The sequence below is a fragment of the Capsicum annuum genome, chromosome 8 (assembly GCF_002878395.1).
Source record: "Capsicum annuum cultivar UCD-10X-F1 chromosome 8, UCD10Xv1.1, whole genome shotgun sequence".
NCBI lineage: Eukaryota > Viridiplantae > Streptophyta > Magnoliopsida > Solanales > Solanaceae > Capsicum > Capsicum annuum.
In genome coordinates, this window is record NC_061118.1 from 156,356,150 (window position 1) to 156,377,971 (window position 21,822).

At 33.6% G+C, this 21,822-nt stretch overlaps 1 protein-coding gene across 3 annotated transcripts; it reads right to left on the reverse strand.

Annotated features, from left to right (window-relative positions):
- Nucleotides 1-6,057: 6,057 nt before the first annotated feature.
- On the reverse strand, nucleotides 6,058-14,087 carry LOC107871181 (putative RNA polymerase II subunit B1 CTD phosphatase RPAP2 homolog). Of its 3 annotated transcripts, none has more exons than XM_047394779.1 (9): nucleotides 13,890-14,087; nucleotides 12,286-12,893; nucleotides 11,433-12,110; nucleotides 11,141-11,334; nucleotides 10,732-10,995; nucleotides 9,413-9,571; nucleotides 6,721-6,872; nucleotides 6,498-6,623; nucleotides 6,058-6,255 (listed from the first exon to the last, which is right to left on the reverse strand). In XM_047394779.1, exons 2-7 carry the CDS (start codon nucleotides 12,872-12,874, stop codon nucleotides 6,768-6,770), a joined length of 1,989 nt encoding a protein of 662 aa, XP_047250735.1. In that variant the 5' UTR covers nucleotides 12,875-12,893; nucleotides 13,890-14,087; the 3' UTR covers nucleotides 6,058-6,255; nucleotides 6,498-6,623; nucleotides 6,721-6,767. The 3 variants fall into 3 exon arrangements, with proteins under 3 accessions (XP_047250735.1, XP_016573505.2, XP_016573503.2); XM_016718019.2 differs by having other exon boundaries at nucleotides 6,711-6,872; nucleotides 13,890-14,084; XM_016718017.2 differs by having other exon boundaries at nucleotides 6,498-6,872; nucleotides 13,890-14,085.
- Between the last annotated feature and the right edge of the window lie 7,735 nt (nucleotides 14,088-21,822).

Below are 21,822 nucleotides of genomic sequence, written 5' to 3' on the forward strand. Positions count from 1 at the left end.
TGAGAAAAATAGGCTTTAATTCATTTCCCAACATCTTTTGCTCTCAAAACTAATGGTTGTAGTAGTAGTACTACTAATTAGTAATTTACTACTCCCCTTTAGTTTCTAAATTAGTTGCATGTTTTATCTTTTAATTTTATTTTTAAATATATGTATGTTTAAATTTTTAAGAATATTTTTAATCATAATTTTTCTGAGGTCTAACTCTTCATCTTAAATTAATCAATATCACCTTAGAAAAACTTAAGGACTTTACTTGGTAAAATTACTTCCTCAGTCTATCTTTACTTATCCACTTTTCATTGACATAAAAATCAAGAAGCGGTAGATGATACGGGTAGTTTTACTAAATCACCCTTTGAATATAATAAATTTTATGTCTTAAAAAATTCATTGAGTGTTGAATAACATTTAATAGTAAGGATAAAATGGGTAGAAATAGATAGTTTATTCATTGATTTTATTAATTCGACAAGTATTATTGGACAATTAAAATAGAAAAGTAAATAAGTAAAAATGAACTAAAGGAGTACATTTTATTTTTAAAAAAATTAAGTAGTTTATTAAGAGGTGTGTCAAAATCTAAAACATGCACTTATTTAAAAGGAAAAACTGAGAGAGTCTTTACTAAGATTGCTATAATTTGGTCCTACACACTAAATTTATGAAGACTACCTAACTAACAACTTCATTTATGAACAATTAATGAATGTGGCTTAGTCTTTTATGATACTCTTCTTCCCTGTGTTAATTCTATATTCTAGTTTTAGTCTTTGTGTTATTCAACTGATCAATACTAATTTTTCATTAAACTTTGTGGATGATTTTGATCCTTCTTAAAACTGATTTCAAAACTGTTAAAAGGCACAATTACTTACAACAGTGAAGGTCAATTCTGATGTTCAATTTTCCATTTGCTTGTATTTAACAAACACTTGTGGCTTATGTATGGATAATAAATACAAACTCTCAAAATTCATCTAACATATTTAGTAAGTGTCATTTGCTCTAGTCTTTTTTTCTTCTAACATATTTAAACGATGAATGTGTTCATCTCTAAAATGCACTAAAGCAAAGGTGCGTTTTGCACGGAATAAAATATTTTTCAAGAAAATAAATGAATCTTTTATTTATTCTGAAAAAAAAAAAAAAACATTTTTCAAATGTGACTTTGTGCGAAAGAAAATATTTCACATTTTCATTGAAAAGACTTGTTTGTGTACTTGTTTTGGATCATAAAGCAGTGGCGAACCCAGGATTTAAGGATAGTGGCTGCTTAAAAAATTAAAAGGCTGAAAAAAAAAATCACCTCAACGAGGTTTGAACTCGGGACGTCCCTTCAGTGAAGAATCAACTTAGATGTCAGTGCACTCAACCAACTTTTATTTTAGTGGATGCTTTTATATGTTTTATACCTATTTTTGTATATTTTCTATGTAATTATACCTATTCCGCGCCGAGTTTACTGGATGTCGGAGCACCCCGAAAATATACTTAGGTCCGCCCTTGTCATAAGGCCACGTTTGGCCATGAAAATTACTTTTTCCCAGAATTGGAGTTGGAGTTGGAGTTGGATTTATATTTGGCCATAAATATAAATTAAAGTTGTTTTTGAAATTTTGTAAGAGAAGTATGAGTGAAAAAAGTGATTTTCAATTTTCCAAATAATTTTTTGGAATTGGAGTTGGAAAATTCATGACCAAACACAACGTGTTTTCACCTTTTTTCACTAAAATGATAATTTTCTGGAAAAAAAAAATAAAATTTTTTTTTATGACCAAACAACTACTTAGTTTGATTCTTTTATTTCATACAACTTTTCTGTATTGCTCTAATTTGTGTAGCTCTCTTACGATTGTAGATGGGTCTTATTAACGTGTATGTTTTGAGGTGTAATGAGATTGAATATTAGAAATTCAATTCTATAATAATAATATATAATGTTTGCATCCACTTGGACAAGTTACTAAGCTGAAATGCTTTTAATTAACGAGAAATTAGCAAAATATTATCAAATCAAATATCAAACGGTGTGTACAAGTGCATCCAAAAAATGTGGCCTAGTCTCAAGTTCAATTTTCAACAGTGACAAATACTAAGTGGCTTCTCTCATGTGTTCTAGCCTTGGTAGATAGAGTTACTTGATACCTATTGCTGGTGGGAGGTGACAGATATCCCGTGAATTTAATTGAAATGCGCGTAAACGGACTGTACGCACAAGTTGATTTGAACATTGGGAGGTGGCAGATATCCCATGAATTTAATTAAGATACACGTAAACTGACTGTGTACACAAGTTGATTCGAACGCCACGATTATTAAAAAAAAATACCTATAAGTTATAAATTTGTAAGGGAGGGGTGTGTGTGTACGGGGGGGGGTCCTAATTTAACTAATTTATCAAATATGCAAATATTGCTTATAACACTCTTTTACACGCTACATGACAGAATTGATTGAGCAGAGATCTCCCAATATGTGCTCCTTCTCGAGTTCATCTTAAGGAATTTGTCAAACACAATTCACATCTCCTGTTTAATTTGCAGGCTACTACACTAAACAAAATTTATCTAGAGTAATTCAAAAGATAGCGATTGTTTAACCCCAAAAAAAAAATAGTGATTGCAAATGCACTTGTTATCGAAAAAATTTCCTCTCACGCTTTTATGAATGAAGCGGTGAACAAATAAGCATATCACATTGATAGAATATATTTCTTTTTACTATTTTACAAAGTTAAGCACGGAAAATATGTTAATTTAAGAAACATTAAAAATACTCAATATCAACTCAAAAGTTATCAAATATCTTAATAATGTTTGGCACATTATTAGTCATATAATTTGAAATTTGATTACTGTGATCTGTGAGACACACCACTTCCTACAGAAAATAAAAAAACATATAGGGTCAATCTGAGTAGCTAAATTAAAACCAACACTTCCAACCAAAGTAAACTTATTTACTATTTCATCTTAAACCAACAACGTAGTTCTCCAACAACATTAACAAATTTGGTATAAATTCCATAAGTAAAATATGTAAAGAATAAGGTATACATAAAACATTATTTTTATTTTTGTGAAATAGACGTTATTTCGATAAAAAAAATGTCGAGAAATATCATAATTTCAAGAAAAAAAAATTGTTTCCGCTCCAAGCATAGGGATATTTCTAAGGTAACCCTTTGATACGGTTAAACAACGTACTCCAATAATGAAACTGTATTACTAGTTGACTGACTAATGAATAATGAATGATAAAAGGACAATTTATTATTAAACAGAGTAACAGTAAGAGTGTGACAGATCATAATGTGGACTGAGAATAAGTAACAAATTGGTCTCCAATCTCCATGTGTATTATTAAAAGTAGCTAACTTGTCTAAATTATTTCATGATTATAATATATAGTACCAGTACTTTATGTTATAACCAAAACAACAATACTTAGCTGGCTTGTCTGAATTATCCACATTCAAAGAAATGATTACACAGTCAAAATTTGTACATCATTAAAATGATAAACAATTATAGATAATGTCAACTGGTCCACTTTGTCATGCCATTACCCAATTCAACCTTTTTTTTCCCTTTAAGATTCACATAAAGGGTATGGGGGTAAAAGCCGGCAACATGTACAAAAAATAATCATTCAGGCTGAAATTTATACTTAGGGGTAAAAACTGGCTACATGTACAAAAAAAAATAAAAATTATTCAGGCTGAAATTTATTCGAACATAGGGGGTAAAAACTGGCTACATGTACAAAAAGATAATTGTTCAGGCTGAAATTTATAGAGACATAGGGGTAAAAACTGGCTCCATGTACAAAAAAAAAATAATTATTCAAGCTGAAATTCATACATTCATATAAATGCACGACATATACTTCTCATACACATTGACTAATTAATTATAATTAAATCATCAATTTAATTTAGTGCTAGGAAAATCAAACCGTATACCTTACTGTTAACTTTAAAGTGGTCGAATAATTATTTCGCCGATCATCTCTCACAAGTAAAATCTATTACCTTAACTTTCATTTCCTAATATTTTGAAATTCAAAGTTTATTTTGGAGGAGTGCAACATATAGAGAAAGAAACAATCATACAACAGCTCGGCTTATTCGCAGGGACTTTCATTCAAATATTTAGGCATTTCCATTAGCATTTAGTAAACTGTCACTGATTCAGTGGCAGCCCTCATTGACAAGATTGTCTTCATGGACAGTCAAAATATTGTCTTACACATGAAGATTACAACTAGTTCAAATAGTGGTCTTTGACATTCAATCATATCGGTCACCATTGTTTGTATTGCCTCCTAGTAAAGTAGTGAAGACTATGCATAGAAAATTTTTATTGTAGGAGTTATGTATGGTCTGAAGTGAGCTTTATTTACCGAAAAAGCTCTAGTTGCATGGGGAAGGTATGATCTCCAAAATCTGCTGGTGGTTTAGACATCAACTTAAAAATGTGGAATGGGGTTGCTATTGCAAAGACATTCTGGGATCTCCCACATAAGCAAGACGAGATCGATGTTATCCGTGGATCAAATGGATCCACACTTACTATATGAAAGATCATCAAATGCAGACTATGCCTTTACCAAAGCAAGCCTATGGATGACAAGGAAGATTGTTGAAGCTAGGGAGGGAGATATGACAACATTATCCCATTCTCAAGATAAAAAGTTAAGCCTTCAGATCCATCCTTTCCTTGATATCATGGTGGTATGTGGAGTGTGGAGCCTCAACATTCACATCAGATTAGACTTACGATGTGTCGCTGCCAGCAAGTGAAACGGCACATATTTGGGTTGCTGACGCAAGGGAGAGTGAACCTAACATCTGCAATACACCACTCATCTCATCACCAGGATTATACTAGAACTATAGAAACAACCCGAAAAAAAGCCACTCGACCAGCTTCTGATTCATCAAGATCATTCGAGAACAAACTTATTAGGGTGGTGACAACACAGGAAGCAACAAAACAGGTATTTGTGCAACATCTGATATTAACGACGCAAATAAAATAAGTTGGTTTTGCCAAAACAATCTACCAGAAACCAAAACAAAAGAACGTAAACCTGTCTTCTGGGATTACCTGGATGATAATGCAACTTGACAGTCCCACACTAATAATAGACGCTTGTTTAACGTACAAAAGTTAAAGATATGCAAAAGCTACTGGAGAATCCATATCAAATTCTTCACATAGGGCTTGGGTCAAGGAAATATAACTAACGAGCATATGCTACATGGTTGGGAACGAAAACGACTACACCTCATGGTTGGAAGCAAAAATGACCACTTCACAAATGGCTTTTGTAAGGTCTAACTTAGGGATTCAGTTGTAATAAATCTCCCACAATAGGATACCACCAGAGTTTCTGACCAAATCCGTGTTCATATTGCAGGTAGGACTCGAGTCTCGGTTAAACTAGTCATCTGGTTCGTGACGTAGACATGACCGGTTTTCACCAACTAGGGAAAGACAAACCTTTTCTCCCTACCAATACCAAACTTCTTTTTACCCTCCAAATGTTAAATCCTGATTTTCTAGGCGATGCTTTAAGGGCTGTCATTTGTCAAAAGCATAAAAAGTGACTTCTTGTCCAATATTTATGGCCTCTAACTGAAATAATAAAAAGTAGGATGAGACTATAACCAAAAGGAACTGCTTACAAAGTCACAGGGATGGCTTATTCAATTGTCACCATTATTCGAAGGCTGCCTATAATAAATGAGGGGAAAGGACAGATGGGCTGGCTGGATCTCGCTTCTCCACGTGGCACTACCACTGCATACTCTTAAAATGGTAAAGCGATTTTGAAATAGTGCTAACCAAACAAAATCAAACAAACCAAATTTCTAGATACAAAGAAAAGAATGCATCTTGATATTTGCTAAAATTTATCAAATACATCCATAGATTACCCCCTCTAGATCCCAAACTAGATAAAGTTTTATTATTGTTGATCCTTAATCATTACTGAACTATCTGTACGCGAAAAAGTAGGGAATTGAGTAGAGCACAATGATCAAAATTCATATCCAAGGGAGCACTATTTTATTTAAATATAGGTAGTTAAGATACATTCCTTTAGCAAGACAAGCCACAAATTAGGACATAAACTGAAAAAGGAAAAAAAAAACACAAACTGAAGCTACGGAGCTTGTGGTAAGAAGGCAAACATCACCTCAACTTGCTGTAAATTGCACTAAACAATAGCTCTATGCAGTCCCTGTTACACAGAAATAACTCATTTAAGCACATAAAGTAGTTCAGCTAACAACAGAACTAGCCATTCAATAACCAGAGGGGTTGTAATCTGATACAGTAATTCTCTACGATGACTACTTGTTCATTAAAAATATCCAATATAACTTCGGACATCAATTTCTTTATTTTGCATGATAAAATTTGTGCATATAAAAACTTCATAAATTACTACAAATCTTTAAGTTAAAAAGTAAAATGCCATACCTAAAAGAAAAATACAATGTACTCTCCCACGAATGATAGTTGTCATATAAAGAAGGCAGAGAGAAACAGATAAATGCTTGCTTCACCCTTTTCACTTATCATCAATGTCTTGATAACATAGCATTTCTACAAGATAATCATATATGAAGAGAAGTTACGACAAACATATATAATTTGACGGTACATGCACATTTTCCAGTCTATTCTCACAACCTCTTTCTACCATGTAAGTTTATAGGAGCTGGTCCGCAACAACCATGTTATGTAAAACTAGCCTCCACTTTGCATTGAGAACCGAGGCACTCGACCTAGTGGAATGATTAAATCTTTCATGATCTCATATTCCTCTGTGCTTATCTGAGCATTATCAAGCACCTGTTTCACAAAGAGGGGAAAAAGGAAATCTCAATCCAACCGGTGTAGTCTAAGAAATTAGTAACATCTTATGCTAGAAACTAGAAAAAGATAGAAAGGAAGTACTCCGGTGCAATAATGTACCAAAAAATCCCTTTAAATAAATGAATTTTATCTTATGTCCCAACATGATAAGTGGTCATTTTCAATCCTAACAAGGTAAGTAAACGCTCCATCAAATATTATGTAAAAAAAATTCTACAGTACCAGGGGGGATATTTTGAAATATTCAGTAATCTTACTTCAATGAATCTAGACACATAATCTGTTGGTTCACTCGACTTCCAAACAAGATGGGGGAGAAGGTGGGGGTGGCTTCGGTGGAGGACAAGATGCGAGAAGTGCGGTTACGTTGGTTCGGGCAGGTGATGAGGAGGGGCTCTGATGCTCCAGTGTGGAGGTGTGAGACACTTGCTATAGATGATTTTAGGCAGGGTAGAGGTAGGCCGAAGAAATATTGGAGGGAGGTGATTAGGCGTGATATGGAGCAGTTACAACTTACGGAGGACATGATCCTTGATAGGAAGGTGTGGAGGACAGGATTAGGGTAGAGAGTTAGTGGGTGGGAGTGTGTCGGTAACGGTAGGGGAGCGTTCCTTATTTGTGTTTGAAGTTTCTTGTTCGTGGTGTTGAGTGATGTCTATGATTTCAGACAGATAGTTTTTAGTATTATCTTGTGGCTGTAGTATTATTTTGTGGATAGCGGTGTTAGTTTATTTTGCATACTGTACTAGTCTTTTCGTGGTGTTGAGTGATGTCTATAATTTCAGACAGATAGTTTTTAGTATTATCTTGTGGCTGTAGTATTATTTTGTGGATAGCGGTGTTAGTTTATTTTGCATACTGTACAAGTCTTACGCATCTATGTTTTGTGATTGCTATACTGTTATCGGTCCTAAGTCGGGGGTCTATCGGAAACAGCCTCTCTTCTCTACTTCACCTGAGGTAGTGGTATGGTCAGCGTACACTCTACCCTCCCCAAACCCCACTATGTGGGAATACACGGGGTATGTTGTTGTTGTTGTAGTACTCGACTTCCAAACAAAAACATATGCCAACCATGTACGCTCAAGTATAACTACTTATACTGCATTCTTGTTAATCTGCGGAAGGGTAAAAACGGAATCAGGTTCTCTTGATTTTGAACAAAAACATTTCAGACCACGTTAGGTATAATTACTAACTGCATGCTTGCTAGAAAATCTGTGGAAGATTGGTAAACAATACAATACAAAGTGGCATTGAAACTTTTGGACAGTTTGCTCAGTAAAGCTATGCATTCAACCAAGCCTCAGGAGTTGTCATATGCCTCATGAAAATTCCAGCAAAAGCACGTCAACTACGAGCTATTGAGCTTAACAAGTATATCAATCCACAAAACAGTTGCAAAATGGAAAAGAGACATTTATGGAAGTTATCAGCGTACCAGAAAGGGAATTTTTTTTTTTTTTGATGAAGCAGAAAGGGAAACTTGTTTTCAGGCACAAATTCTTGGACCCATGTTTAATAAACCACAACTCTTTTAATTTTTTAGGTTCTGGAGACCTATCTTCTTACGACCCTTTCAGATTCGAAGTAGAGTCCCACCAGGCAGTTTCCAATTCTTCAAAAGATAGGTAGGGGCTAAGCTCAGCGGCGGATCTACCCTTTGCCGAGGGGGTTCATTCGAACCCCCTTCGGTGAAAAATTATGCTATATATGCATGGTTAAATTATTTTTTATGTATATATATTAGATGTTGAACCCCCTTTGATTAGTTCGTATATTAACTTATGAACCCCCTTCGTGAATATCCAGGCTCCGCCACTAGCTAAGCTCCATTAAGATGCAAGATGAAGTTACTGCCGAATCAAGAATTATGGAGCTTGCTTGTGAAAAATGATGATATGGGATACTAGGACAGAAAATTTGCTGCAGAAAGATGAGACGACTTTTGCTGATACTATAGGCCAAAGAGTTCACATAACAAGAAAATGATACAATTGAAGCGGGAAGGCCCAAGAAGTAACCTTCTTCTGTGTGCAACACATCTCCTGGAAAGATGTGAGGGAATTGAAAGCCTTAGAATTTGGAATTGGATTTAAAGGAGAACCCAAAAATGGGGAAAGAAACAGGGGAAGGAGGATTTTGATTGGTGATAAATGAATTTGAAATGCATTTGCTGGAATATTAGGGTGCTAAACGACAAGGGAAAGATGGTTAATCTTTGATTGAGAAGATAGAGTTCAGACATAGTTTGCTTAACGGAGATAAAAATGAAGAAAGTTGATCTACCAGTGAGACTGGGTGGAACTTGAGGCATGGAGCACAAAAGAACTCAGGGGTGAGTGGGGGACTCCTAAGAACAAATATTAAGAGTAAGATAAAGGAGAAAAATCGCATGAGAGGAACCAAAATACAGCTATTGGAAAATTGGGAACCAACACATTACCGATCAAAACAATATACTACATATGAAACAGGACATGAGAATATAGAAGCTTATGATCCCAAAATTCTACCTTCGGAAGCGAAGTCCTTCGTGCTGTCATATATGGAGTCAGTGTGGGTATCCTACATACAGAAAGAGCATCAAGAAACAGAAGTGCAATAAGTTGCCACTGCTTCATTCGAAATGCAGGGAGTGGATCCACAAAAGACATTGTATCTAACAAGAGAACCTGCACATGTCCAATGAAGAAGAGTCATCCCCACAGATGGTGATAACTGCATTAGTCATGACATGCAATGATATCCTTAAACCACAAATATCCTGGTCTACCTAACTACGCCATCCACAGCCAATAGACCAATAGTAAAGTGTCAGTAGATAACCCCCTAAGCACATCAGAGAACCTCTTCTAGCTTTTGAAAATGCACATCAAACCTCATTTAAAAGTAAAGTGGCGCCAATGAGAATAATAAATCACACAAGCTTATTCAGCAACTTCAAGAGTCGTAGCCAACTTTTCCACTAATTTTTTTGTAGAAACAAAATGCCATCCCATCAGTTGCAGCAGCCAACCCCCATCACATAATGCCGATGTGTATGTGGTTGAGTGAAAAAGAGAGAACTTAAAATTTGTACTTTCAGGTACTCCAGACAATCCTTACAAACATCTTGTATTCTGCAACTTGATGCAATGCGCGGTACAGGCAACACATAATGGAATATGAAAGTCTCCCTACTGGGAACTAAAGTAAAACAAAACCATGAGATTGAAACTGCTTCCAAATACAAAGCCAAAACAAACGAAATGAAAAGTGATTCCTAACTGCACTAAAGATACACTTAGGGATCATTTGGTAGGGTGTATAAGAATAGTGCAAAATATAGGGTATTAATAATGCTTGCATTAGTAATGCTAGAATTAGTTATGCTGAGAGTTTTCTTATGCCGTGTTTGGTTTAGTGTTTTAAAAATAATATGCATTGCATACTTTTTTTTTTAAAAAAAAAAGGGCATTTGTTTACAAAAATACACTCCACAAATACGGTTGAAAGGAAGTGGAAAAGGTTTTAAGGGGCAATGGTGTCTTTAATCATACTAATGCATGCATTAGAATCCATTGCATTACTAATACCATGGATTTTGAGGTATTAGCAATACATACCTCAATAGACAATAGGTGTATAACTAATGCTTGTATTAGTTATACATAGGCTAAAAAAATGTACCAAACAAAGTACTAGTAGTACACAAGACTAAAGCATACATTTTCTCTTTATAAACCCCCCCCCCCCCCAAACAACCCCTTAAAAGTCTTTTGACAACATTGACTTGACAACTTCCACATTTATGTGGGATTGGGGAAGGTAATATCTTAAACTGTAATCATACCATTCCTTGCTCTAAAGTTGATACTGGTACAGGCAGCCTAAGGTCAGCAACCAATCCCGGCAGTGCTCGAGCAAGACAGACAGCAAGAGTCTGTTTGATCTCAGTTGACCGGCCATCAGATAGCACAATCTTGTGAGGATATTCTCTTCCATTGATCGACAAATACTCCTCACTATTGCTTTCATCGTGCCCATATATAAATGCCAAGGAAGACGACGATATCCATGTGAAGAGGGAATCAAACATTGTAGCAAAAGGTGACAGCTGAAGAAAATCAAACCCACAACACACCAGAAAGGTTAAACAAGGAAAAAGGAAAGTGGTACGGGGGCAGATATAAAGAATGAACAAGAATATTAAATAGTGATAGCAAGTTTCAAGAGTGTAAAAGGTTTGATGAGCAACTTACAGTCATATTAAACCCCTCAGGTGGACGATCATACCAAGAGTTCTCTGATTCAAAAACATCAAAATTTGGCATCCCTGGTTTTCTTGGCCATTTTAAAGGAGTTGGTTCAACATCAAGCATCTCATCGTTCTTCTGATGTATTGCTTCATCCACTTCTTGTGGAGGTGGCAATATTATAATCCCGGCTTTGGACACTAAATATCACATGCAACAGAACTCAAAAGCAATTAGATGCCAAGAGTGTATGACTTACAAAATCTCCTAATAAGGAGGGTCAATGAAATTGTCATACCGGCATCAGAGACATCAGAACCTGAGGCAACAGCCTCTGCCGCTAGGGTTAGTGCTTCTGCACAGGCTTCTGCAGATCCAAATCGATATGAAGCATTATCCTCTTCCATGTCTATTGAGCCTGATTCCCCACAAGCTTGGTTTTCATATTCTGATATTTTGGACGAGCTCTCTGTTTTCTTGCCAGTGCCATCATCTATATTTTCATCAGCCCAAGTTACTGACCGAGCCATTTTCTTGGAATTTGAGGATTTCAGAGAAGATTTGAGCAATTGCTTATCACGTGCACCATCTAATGCATATTTTCCTTCGGCATCCGACATATTTAGAACCTCAACACATTTGTTCGTAACATCATGTCGGGAAGGACCAGAAGACACTTCTCCAGAATTAAATTTATCCACCTTAAAACAACTATCATTCTTATCTGTTTTTTCTGTTTCTTCTGCAGAATGCAACTGCAAGGCATCAACTTGCTTACCCAATATAGAAACATCATCATCCTTAACTTTGTACCTAGTCTTCGTTTGGGGTTCTTTGAACTTTTCACTCGAGACATTATTTACAGGAGCTGCAAACTTTGAAATGCTATACTCATCTTGTGTTATTATAGTGCTGGAAAAGTCAATCTCATTAAGTACCTCATTTTGGAGTTCGGCATGCTTATTCTTCTTGGATCCTGCCAAGTTACAAGTATTTGTCATGATCAACAAAGACATAAATTTTGATTAGCTAGAATATGAAGTCTCTTATATTCTAAAATTTCCAATGAAGTGACTCCAGCAAACATAAGCTAGAGAACCTTTCCCCTATCAACTACAGATATCTGTTTTAGGTCATTGAAATTCTCATACCTCTGTTAACGTTTTTCAACAGTGCTGGATTCACACTTCGATCTCTCTGTGGAACATAGCCTTCAATTGCATTAGATGGACCCATCCACTCTTCCAAGGAAACTTCACCACCCTTAACATCCACTTTTTCCTGAATCTTCAAATTGGAAGATACTAGATCTCCATTTTTTTTCACATCCTCTGTGGAACGCAAATGCAAAACCTTAAATAGATTCAGGACTTCATTAAGCTTTGCTGGATTCAGCGTAGAGCTTCTCTCATCTTGCAAGCTACCAGCAAATGCTCCACTATTGACAGCACAATTTGTTGAACAGTACATGTAAGTTTCATGAAGATCATAAACTTTATGCTCCTTCAATGATATTCTGTAGTGTCCTTTCCGAGGCCTTTCAGAAGGTAGAGGGTTGTCGCAAAGAGGATAACCACACATGTTTGCTATTGATCGTTCAGTTACTACATCCTGATAGTCACTCCGAGACAACAAAGACCCAACAGCAATGAGTTGGTTCTCATCTTTAATGCCTTCAAGAAGACAAAGTTGCAACTTGTGGACAACATCTTTAACAGTGACGACTTCTCCCTCTGCCATTGGAGAATCTTCCGAAGTGCTGATTAGTGATAACAAACATAAGTGTTCCCAGTGATAAAATACATGACAGGAGATCAACGTACATGCAGTAAATCGTATGCATAACATACATTTTCAAATTAGAAAGTAGTAAATATATATAATACCAAAGAAACAGCTGGCACAGAATTTAATTTGCTATCGAAAACAACCACTAGAAAGTGTATAAAGAGCATTTAATAATGGTTGTTTTCCTTCTCGAGTCCTTTCCGCGACCTATCTAAGAATTCTTTTCCTAAAGCCACTAAGAAAAGACCCAACAGATACACTTCATTACAGGAATCAGAGTAGAACACCCTTTTTTGCAATTTTTGTTAACCTAATCCCAATATTTGAAATATTTACGAGCAGATCCAATTAAGCACCTTATACACAAGCACATCCCCAATTACAACGCCTAACAATAAAGTCTCTTGACATTTGATATTAAGTTTTGTTAAATTGAACTCGGAACACTTGCGCTTGCTCTGTTCATTATCATAGCAACAACATCAAGCATGTGGATGACGTAAAGCAGTGATTTCCACAAAACAGGTGCTATAGTTATACAATACAAACACAAATAACAAATGACTGAATCAAGAATTTGCAAACGGCATACTATCAAACACGTTAACCTGCTCAAATCAGCACCATTACCTAATACAAAAAAAAATCATAGTCCAGATATAGTTATATGAAGTTCCATCACTTGAAATTTAGGTATGGTTATGCCTCAAATACACTTGCGTTCACATCGCAACCCTACTACTTTATTCAATATGAAGTTGTGAATAACAGCGAAAAAGCAAATCAAGGTTCCAAGTAAGATTTTAAGGTTCCAAGTAAGAAATCAAGTTCAATTCACCCTAATAATCAGCCTAATTGTCTCTTAATAAACCAAATTAGTTGAATACCATATAACTATCAGAAGAATCATGAACGATTTAATACAACTTGGAAGTTTTAACAACAAAGTTAGAGGCGATTATTTTACCTTGGTCCAAAGTCGGCTGCAGACTTTGAAGTATGGAGCAATTGGCAAGGCAACTAGTATATATAGTAGTAGTAGTGCTGTCCACATCCCAAAACCAAAGCGGTCAGATAACGGGTCAAATACGGATCAGCCAATAACCCGCTGTGTTATTAAAAAAAAAGAAGAGGGTGAACCACGTATTAAAACCCTAACTCTGGACCCAGAAGAAAAGGGCATAAATGGTCCCTTATCAGTTTAAAGTAGTTACTTAAATATAAACTTATCAGTTTTAATTTTTTAACTATCCAAAAACACATTAAATTTGATCTTTGTATATTTTTATATAAATAAACGGCGTTTATACTAACGAAAATTTACACTTCCGTTAGATTTTTTTCATCACTAATTCCTCCATTGTTTCTCTCTCTTCGATACCTTTTTCGTGAATTTCTTTTGTCAAAAAATAGCTTAAAACTAAAAATGACAACAGCTTAAACATCATAATCAGTCTATCGAATTAATTCAATTTGGTGAAGTATGCTATCCACCTAAGAAGGTGAATAGTACTATTGTTAATAGATTGATCATGTGTTTTAGCTTTTTTAGTCATTTCTTTGTTATTACATTATCTCAGTATTATGAACATTTTTAATGTAAAAGCTAGTTTTAAGGGTGGCAATAGGGTGGTGCGGTACGGATTTTTTCTAATCCGCGAGTTTAAAAACCGCACTGCAGCACCTTTAAAACCACATAAATCCACCTCGCACTCATACCCGCGCATACCCGCATCGCACCGCCCAGCATTTTTATTTTTTTATTTTTTGAAAAATTTATAACTCCACTGAAAACCACAATATTTTCAAGTCCTTGATATAGATAAATTAAATGAGTTATGCACGGCAAAGTGATTTAGTAAGCAAAAACCTTTAAACTTTTATTTGATATTTTGAGTTATAAAATTATTTTATTGATTTGAAAAGAAAAAGTTATGAAATTATTTATTTATAGTGTTCTGTATGTCATTTTAAGTATGATAAAATTTGAAGTAGAGAATATATATAATTTTAGGTAGATTCACAAAAATAATACTAAATTTTAGTTTTGTTTTTAAATTTAAACTCGCCTATATCCGTAACCCGCCTCCTCCCTCCCACTACTTAAAAAAAAAAAAAACTATTCCAATCCACCCCACACCCGCACCACACCCACATAGCCTAAAATACGCACCACCCCGCATAATCTAAAATCCGATTATGAAAAAATTGAATAAGTTAACGATATATAAAACGAATCAGAATTCAGTATATATATCTAGACATCTTTATAATGACATTTCAGTATAATCACTTGATTTTCTCTATAATCAATTTTTATATCATATTTTATTTCTCTAGAACAACAATATATAACGGTACATTCTTTATAAAGTTATCCCTCTATAACATTCATACTCAAATATTGTGTAGTAATATTTTATAAAAAAATTATGTTATATATAAATCTATATCTATAATCTATGTCTATATCTATAATCTATAATTTGTAATCTATATCTATATCTATCTATAATCTATAATATATATATATATATATATATATATATATATATTTCTATATATTAAATTAATATATTAAAAGTGTGAAGACCCTTAAAAAAGTGATTTGAACTTTTTGCCCTTCATTAAAAGTTTTCGTTTTAGACAAAATTATCTTTTCACTTTTTTTTATTATATTTAGTAATTTCATATTTGTTATAAATTTATGGAAATACTCCTAACTTTATGAAAATTTTAGTTGATGTGTGATTCATAAATACATTAGAAGTAGAACGAATAAAGTTACCTTATTTATAAAAAAAGAATATTCTGTTATTCTATTTAAGTAATATTTTCATCAAATTTTTATAAAATTTCAATTGACTTCTTCAACAAACACAGACATCGATTGCTTCTATAGACATAAGGCTTCTTCTACTTCTATGTCGTTGTACCGATGATGACAACTCCAAGGGCCGAGGATAGCAACTTCGAAGATGACGAGCTTCATGCTATGTAAATCTGTCAACGGGGTAGGGGCGGGTCAACCCTGATCCGACCCATTTTTTTTATCGGTTTGTGGGTTGGGCCGGTTCCGGGCCTGTGTTAATGGGTCGAGCCGATTCCGAGCCCAACAGTAATTTTTCAAAAAATAAATCAGGATCGGTCCATTAAGGGTTTACGGTCCAACCCATTCAAACCCAGTCAAAAATAAAAAAAAATAAAGTTTTTTTCCAATATACACTATATATACCCTCCTATATACATTTTAAATATGTTAAATAATATACACACAACATATGTACACTATATATATACTACATTAGAAAATATATACACATGTATACGACTATACGTTAAATATATATACTACTTTAGAGTGTTTACAAAATATGTACACATATATACGTACGATATAATATATGTACTACTTTAAATAATATACATACAACATACATACACTATATATATACTACTTTTGAAAATTTGAATACATAATTACATATACACATATATACGTTAAATATATATACTACTCCAGAGTCTATTGAAAATATATACACATATATACGTACCATACATATATGTACTACTTTAAATAATATACATACAACATATATACACTATATAGTATATACATACTACTTTAGAAAATATATACATATGTAACATATAGTCATATATACACTACATATTATACTACTTTTAAAACATATACACATTAAATATATACTATTTTAATATATAAAATACATGTACACGTATATGTAGAATAAATTCTACTTAAAATATCACTTGAAAATTGAAACAATATACATACAAACTCTATACACTATATGTATACGTTAAAATATTAAATATATTTAATTTAGAGACTATAAAAAATATGCTACTTAATATAATAATACTTGAGGTTTTCAACTTAAAAGAAATTTAATTTTTTATTGTGTGTATATATGTTTGTTATGCTTAATTGTCTATTACTTAGTGTAAAGTTTGATAGTAAATTAGTAATATATTAAAATTAAGTATTAAATTCAAACTAGAAATTCAATTTAAATGAAAAAATTATAAAGTAAGAAATGAATGAATGTAATATTTTATTGATTGCAAAATGATCCAAAATTTATAATTTACATGAATGAAAAATCTACAAACTTTGCATCATTTTTTCCAACTCATTCATGTTAATATTAACGGGAACTGGCATAGGATAGTCAAAATCAATGGAGAAAAAATCATCCATTGGACTTGATTGTGCTGAGTTCTCCTTTGAAGTCATAATTTCTTCAAGATTTTGTTCGTCTTTCGGCTCCACCTCTATTCCTTGATTTCTTCGTTCCGCTCTAATTCAATCTCTGAGGCAAACTAGAACATTCATAGCATTGCTCCTCAATGAGTGTCGGTTGCCCCAAGCTGTTGTCGTCCTTGACTAAAAGCGCTCTCCAATGCACCGGTTGACATTGGAACATTCAATATATCTCTAGCTAATCTTGAAAGCATAGGATGTTGTCTTTCATTATTCTTCCACCAATCCAACGCGTTGTTCCGTCGTCTACGATCCTCTATCAGCGTTCGAAGATAATACTTAAGCTCTTCCCGAGAAGTTGGTGTGTAAGTTCCCGTTTCATCGAGAGCATGAGGAGCAACAATTGGAGTGATATTTGTCGGTACAACTACATCAAGTAAATCAACATAATGGTTATATAATTTTTCTAAGTAAATGTTCGCATCACCCATAGCCTTAAACAAATCTGGTTGTTCTTGTTCTTCATCTTTAGAGTCATTGTCAGCATTTATTTCTAAGTTAGAATAAACAAGAGTACTAAAGTGGCACATAGTAATAAATTTCATACATGGATTTATTATAGCACCAACCAAGTAAATAGGGAAAATCGAAAAAAAATATTTTTAAATTTATGAAACATAGCACTAATAGCTTCTTCGTAACCTTTTTTATTCTTAAATTCTTGGAGCAAATCAGAAATATCGGCTAAATATACTAAAATATTACAAACAGTAGGATAATAAGCATCGAAAAATTCAATCGTAGCTATATAATTTCTTTTTAAAAACTTAACAAAATCATCAATTGCAGCTCAATCAGAATCATTTAGCATACATTCAGCCAAATTAGCAAATGAACGACAAAATTGGTTAAAAGTCAATGTAATAGGAACTTTATAAGCAATACAAGTTTTTAAATAATCATACATAGCATTCCATCTAGTATTACATTCTTCGGGCATAAATTTCGCCGTAAGTCCATTTTGTTCACATTTAACTTTAAATTCTCTAAATTTTTTTTTGATTATTTCCTTGAATAACGCCAACAACAAGTTGATTTTTTTCCAATATAAAACTCAAAAAATTCAAGACCATCTCTTACAATTAAATTATATATATGACAAACACACCTAACATGAAATATTTCAGGTAACAACGGAGAGAGTTTATCCTTTAATTTTGCAATAGCAGTATTGTTGTTAGAAACATTATCAAAAGCAATACATATAACTTTTCTTTCAATACCATAAAATTCTGCAACTTTACTAATAGATTCAACAATAAATTCTCCAGTATGTCTACGATCTTCATCATACAAAAAAGCTAGAATACGTTTTTGCATAAAAAAATTATTATCTATCCAGTGACAAGTAATGATTAAATAATTATTTTTATTAACAGCACGACCAAGATCAGAAGTTAGAGTCATTCTACACTGAATATTTTTTAACAATGTAGATAAATAATAAACATATTGTGAATGAAGTCTAAAAATATCGGCCCGACAAATACTTCTAGGAATACCATTAAACATAAGATTATAAATTGCTTGAATATAATGAATAAAAATATCCGAAGAACAAAAGTGAAAGACAAACAACCCACAGCTATCATTTTTGCTATTTCTTTCCGGTCCCTTAATTTATTATAATTCTTAATTACCTAACCAGTTGTTGGGTCCATTCTAGTTTGTGTTGGCCCACCAACAATCTTACCACCTTGTGCAATAAATAACTCTCTTTGGTGATTATCTCTTATATGTCTCATTAACATACTCGTACCCCCTTGATTGCCTCCTCTTTTATGCTCATATACTTGTTGACAAATATTGCGTCGCACCTTAGTTTCTCTTTTTTTACGTGTAAAAAATTTCATGCAATACTAATAGTCTATGAGCTATTAGGGGACGGGGAGGACGGGGAGGGCGATTAACCGATTCAGATATAACTTTAGCATTCTTACTGCGGGTGTCTCACCAATATTTTCATCATCTTCATCTAAATTAACTGCTTCAACTTCATTTTCTTCTTCTATACCGTAATTTTTCTGAGCTTTTAAATAATCCATATCGTGAGCACCTACACTTACTTCTTCCTCAAAAGATTGACTAAGCAGTACCCGAGGCACACAGATATATCTACTACTTGAACTACCTCTATCGCCAATAATTTATTTTTTACTACCATTACCACTTTTGGGACAATTTTTTTTGACATTTTTACCGAGGTTTCTTAATTTATCCATAATATAAATCAAACTAAAATAAATTTAAAATACACAAAAATAATAAAGTTAAATATTCAACAATTAATACACTAATTAAAAGTAAGAGATGGAATGATAATACCAAATTTTGAAAGTATCCGAAAGTTGCAATTTTAGAAACTTCCATTTATTTTGTAATCGCAAAATTAAAAAATAAAATCACAAAATGTGAAAGTTGAGTGACTTTCTGAGTAAAAATGTGAAAGTTGAGTGACATTCTGAGTAAATATCAAAGTTAAGTGACTTTCTGGGATAAAAATTCAAAGTTGAGTGACTTTCTGGGATAAAAGTTCAAAGTTGAGTGACTATTTGAGTTATTAGGTCAATAAACATCTACTTTTATGGCAATACAATCAAGCATGACTCCTGGTAGAATTAGTTTGCCGATATTATTTATTGCAATACAATTAGGGTTAATTTCTTCTTGTTTTCCACATAGGCTTGGCAGCACACCAAACACAAACATGGAACGAATCCCTAAGAGATTGAGTTTCATAGGTCAATGTGGAGATGACATAATTGTTTTTAACATAATTTAAATTCATGGAAAATAAATTTTAATCATAAACAAAAATATGAAGAAACAAGAAATTTTTATTGATAAACGATTGTGGTTACAAATCTATTTCTCTCTTTATTCTTCTCTCTTGATTTTTTTTCGTAATTTGAGGGCTGTTAATGGTTTATTATTGAATATATGATGATCTTTTTATGAATATCCCATGATTTTTTGTGGGATATTGGAGATCCCGATCTTTTTACGAATACCCATAAGTTTATGGGATATTTTGTGAGATATTGGAGATCCCTATCTTTTTACGAATACCCATTAGCTTATGGGATATTCAAGATGGTTGATCTTTTTACGAGTACCCACAAGTTTATGGGATATTCAAGATGTCTGCTTCAGGGAATATGTTGCCCTTTAAATAGGCGAGATTTAGGGTAAAGTAGCCTTCTAGAACTCTAACAGAATTCGGATTCTTATTGAAGAGTCCACAAATTTTAGATGTCTACAAATATCCCCTACTTCAAGGCTTGTCGAAGTGTAGATTTGATGACGAGTCTTGAAATACCAATAGAGCTTTCATCTTTATACGGTGGCTGCAGATTTGCAGATCTGATTTATGAGAGAAGAGATGAAGGGCAGATTTGGTCCCACTGGGCGTGCCAATTTGTTTGCAACATATTTAAATTTATGGAAAATAAATTTTAACCATAAACAAAAATATGAAGAAACAAGAATTTTATATTGATAAACGATTGGGGTTACAAATCTGTTTCTCCCTTGATTCTTCTCTCTTGATTTTCTCTATAATTCGAGGGCTGTTAGTGGCTTATTCTCGAATATAGGATGATCTTTTTATGAATATCCCATGATTTTTATCTTTTTATGAATATCCCATGATTTTTTGTGGGATATTGGAGATTCCGATCTTTTTATGAATACCCATCAGTTTATGGGATATTTTGTGGGATATTGGAGATCTCGATTTTTTTACGAATACCCATCAGGGATATTGGAGATCCCGATCTTTTAACGAATACCCATAAGTTTATGGGATATTTTGTAGGATATTGGAGATCCCGATCTTTTTACGATTACCTATCAGTTTATGGGATATTCAAGATGGCTAATCTTTTTATGAATACCCACGAGTTTATGGGATATCCAAGATGTCTGTTTCAGGGAACATGTTGCCCTTTAAATAGGCGAGATTTAGGGTAAAATAGCCTTCTAGAACTCTAACAGAATTTGGATTCTTATTGAATAGTCCACAAATTTTAGATATCTACAATAATATTTGAGATACTCATATGGCTGCCTGCCAAGTCCCTCATGCGATTCAAGTGTGTTTCTAAAACTTGGAACGCTTTGTTTCGACATGATTCCAACTTTATCAAGTTCCATATTGCTCATTCTCATGCCTGTCCCTCAGCCGCCCGGATCATGTTTTAGCTGCTTATTTATATCGTGATGATATTCCTCTTCAAATAACACATGAACCAAAAGGGTTTTCTTTACAACTCACATCAGACATAAAATCCAATGCCATTATCTACTCAAATAATTACAATGGCCTTGTTTGTTTTCATAAGAAAAGGTCTCCATCGAGTTATTTACTTACATAATATCAGCATAGGGGAGATCAAACCTGTAACACCCCGTATTCAAGTACGTGTATTGGCGTATTCAAGTACGTGTATTGGTCTTATTTATATGGAATTAATTTTATTTTATTTTATTTATACCGGAATTTGCCCGTCGATGGTTCCATACGAAGGTTATTGAATAAGCTTTTCAACGATATAAAGATTTCCAAAAACGGATAGGTTTCGGATATAATCGAGCACGTTCGAAACTA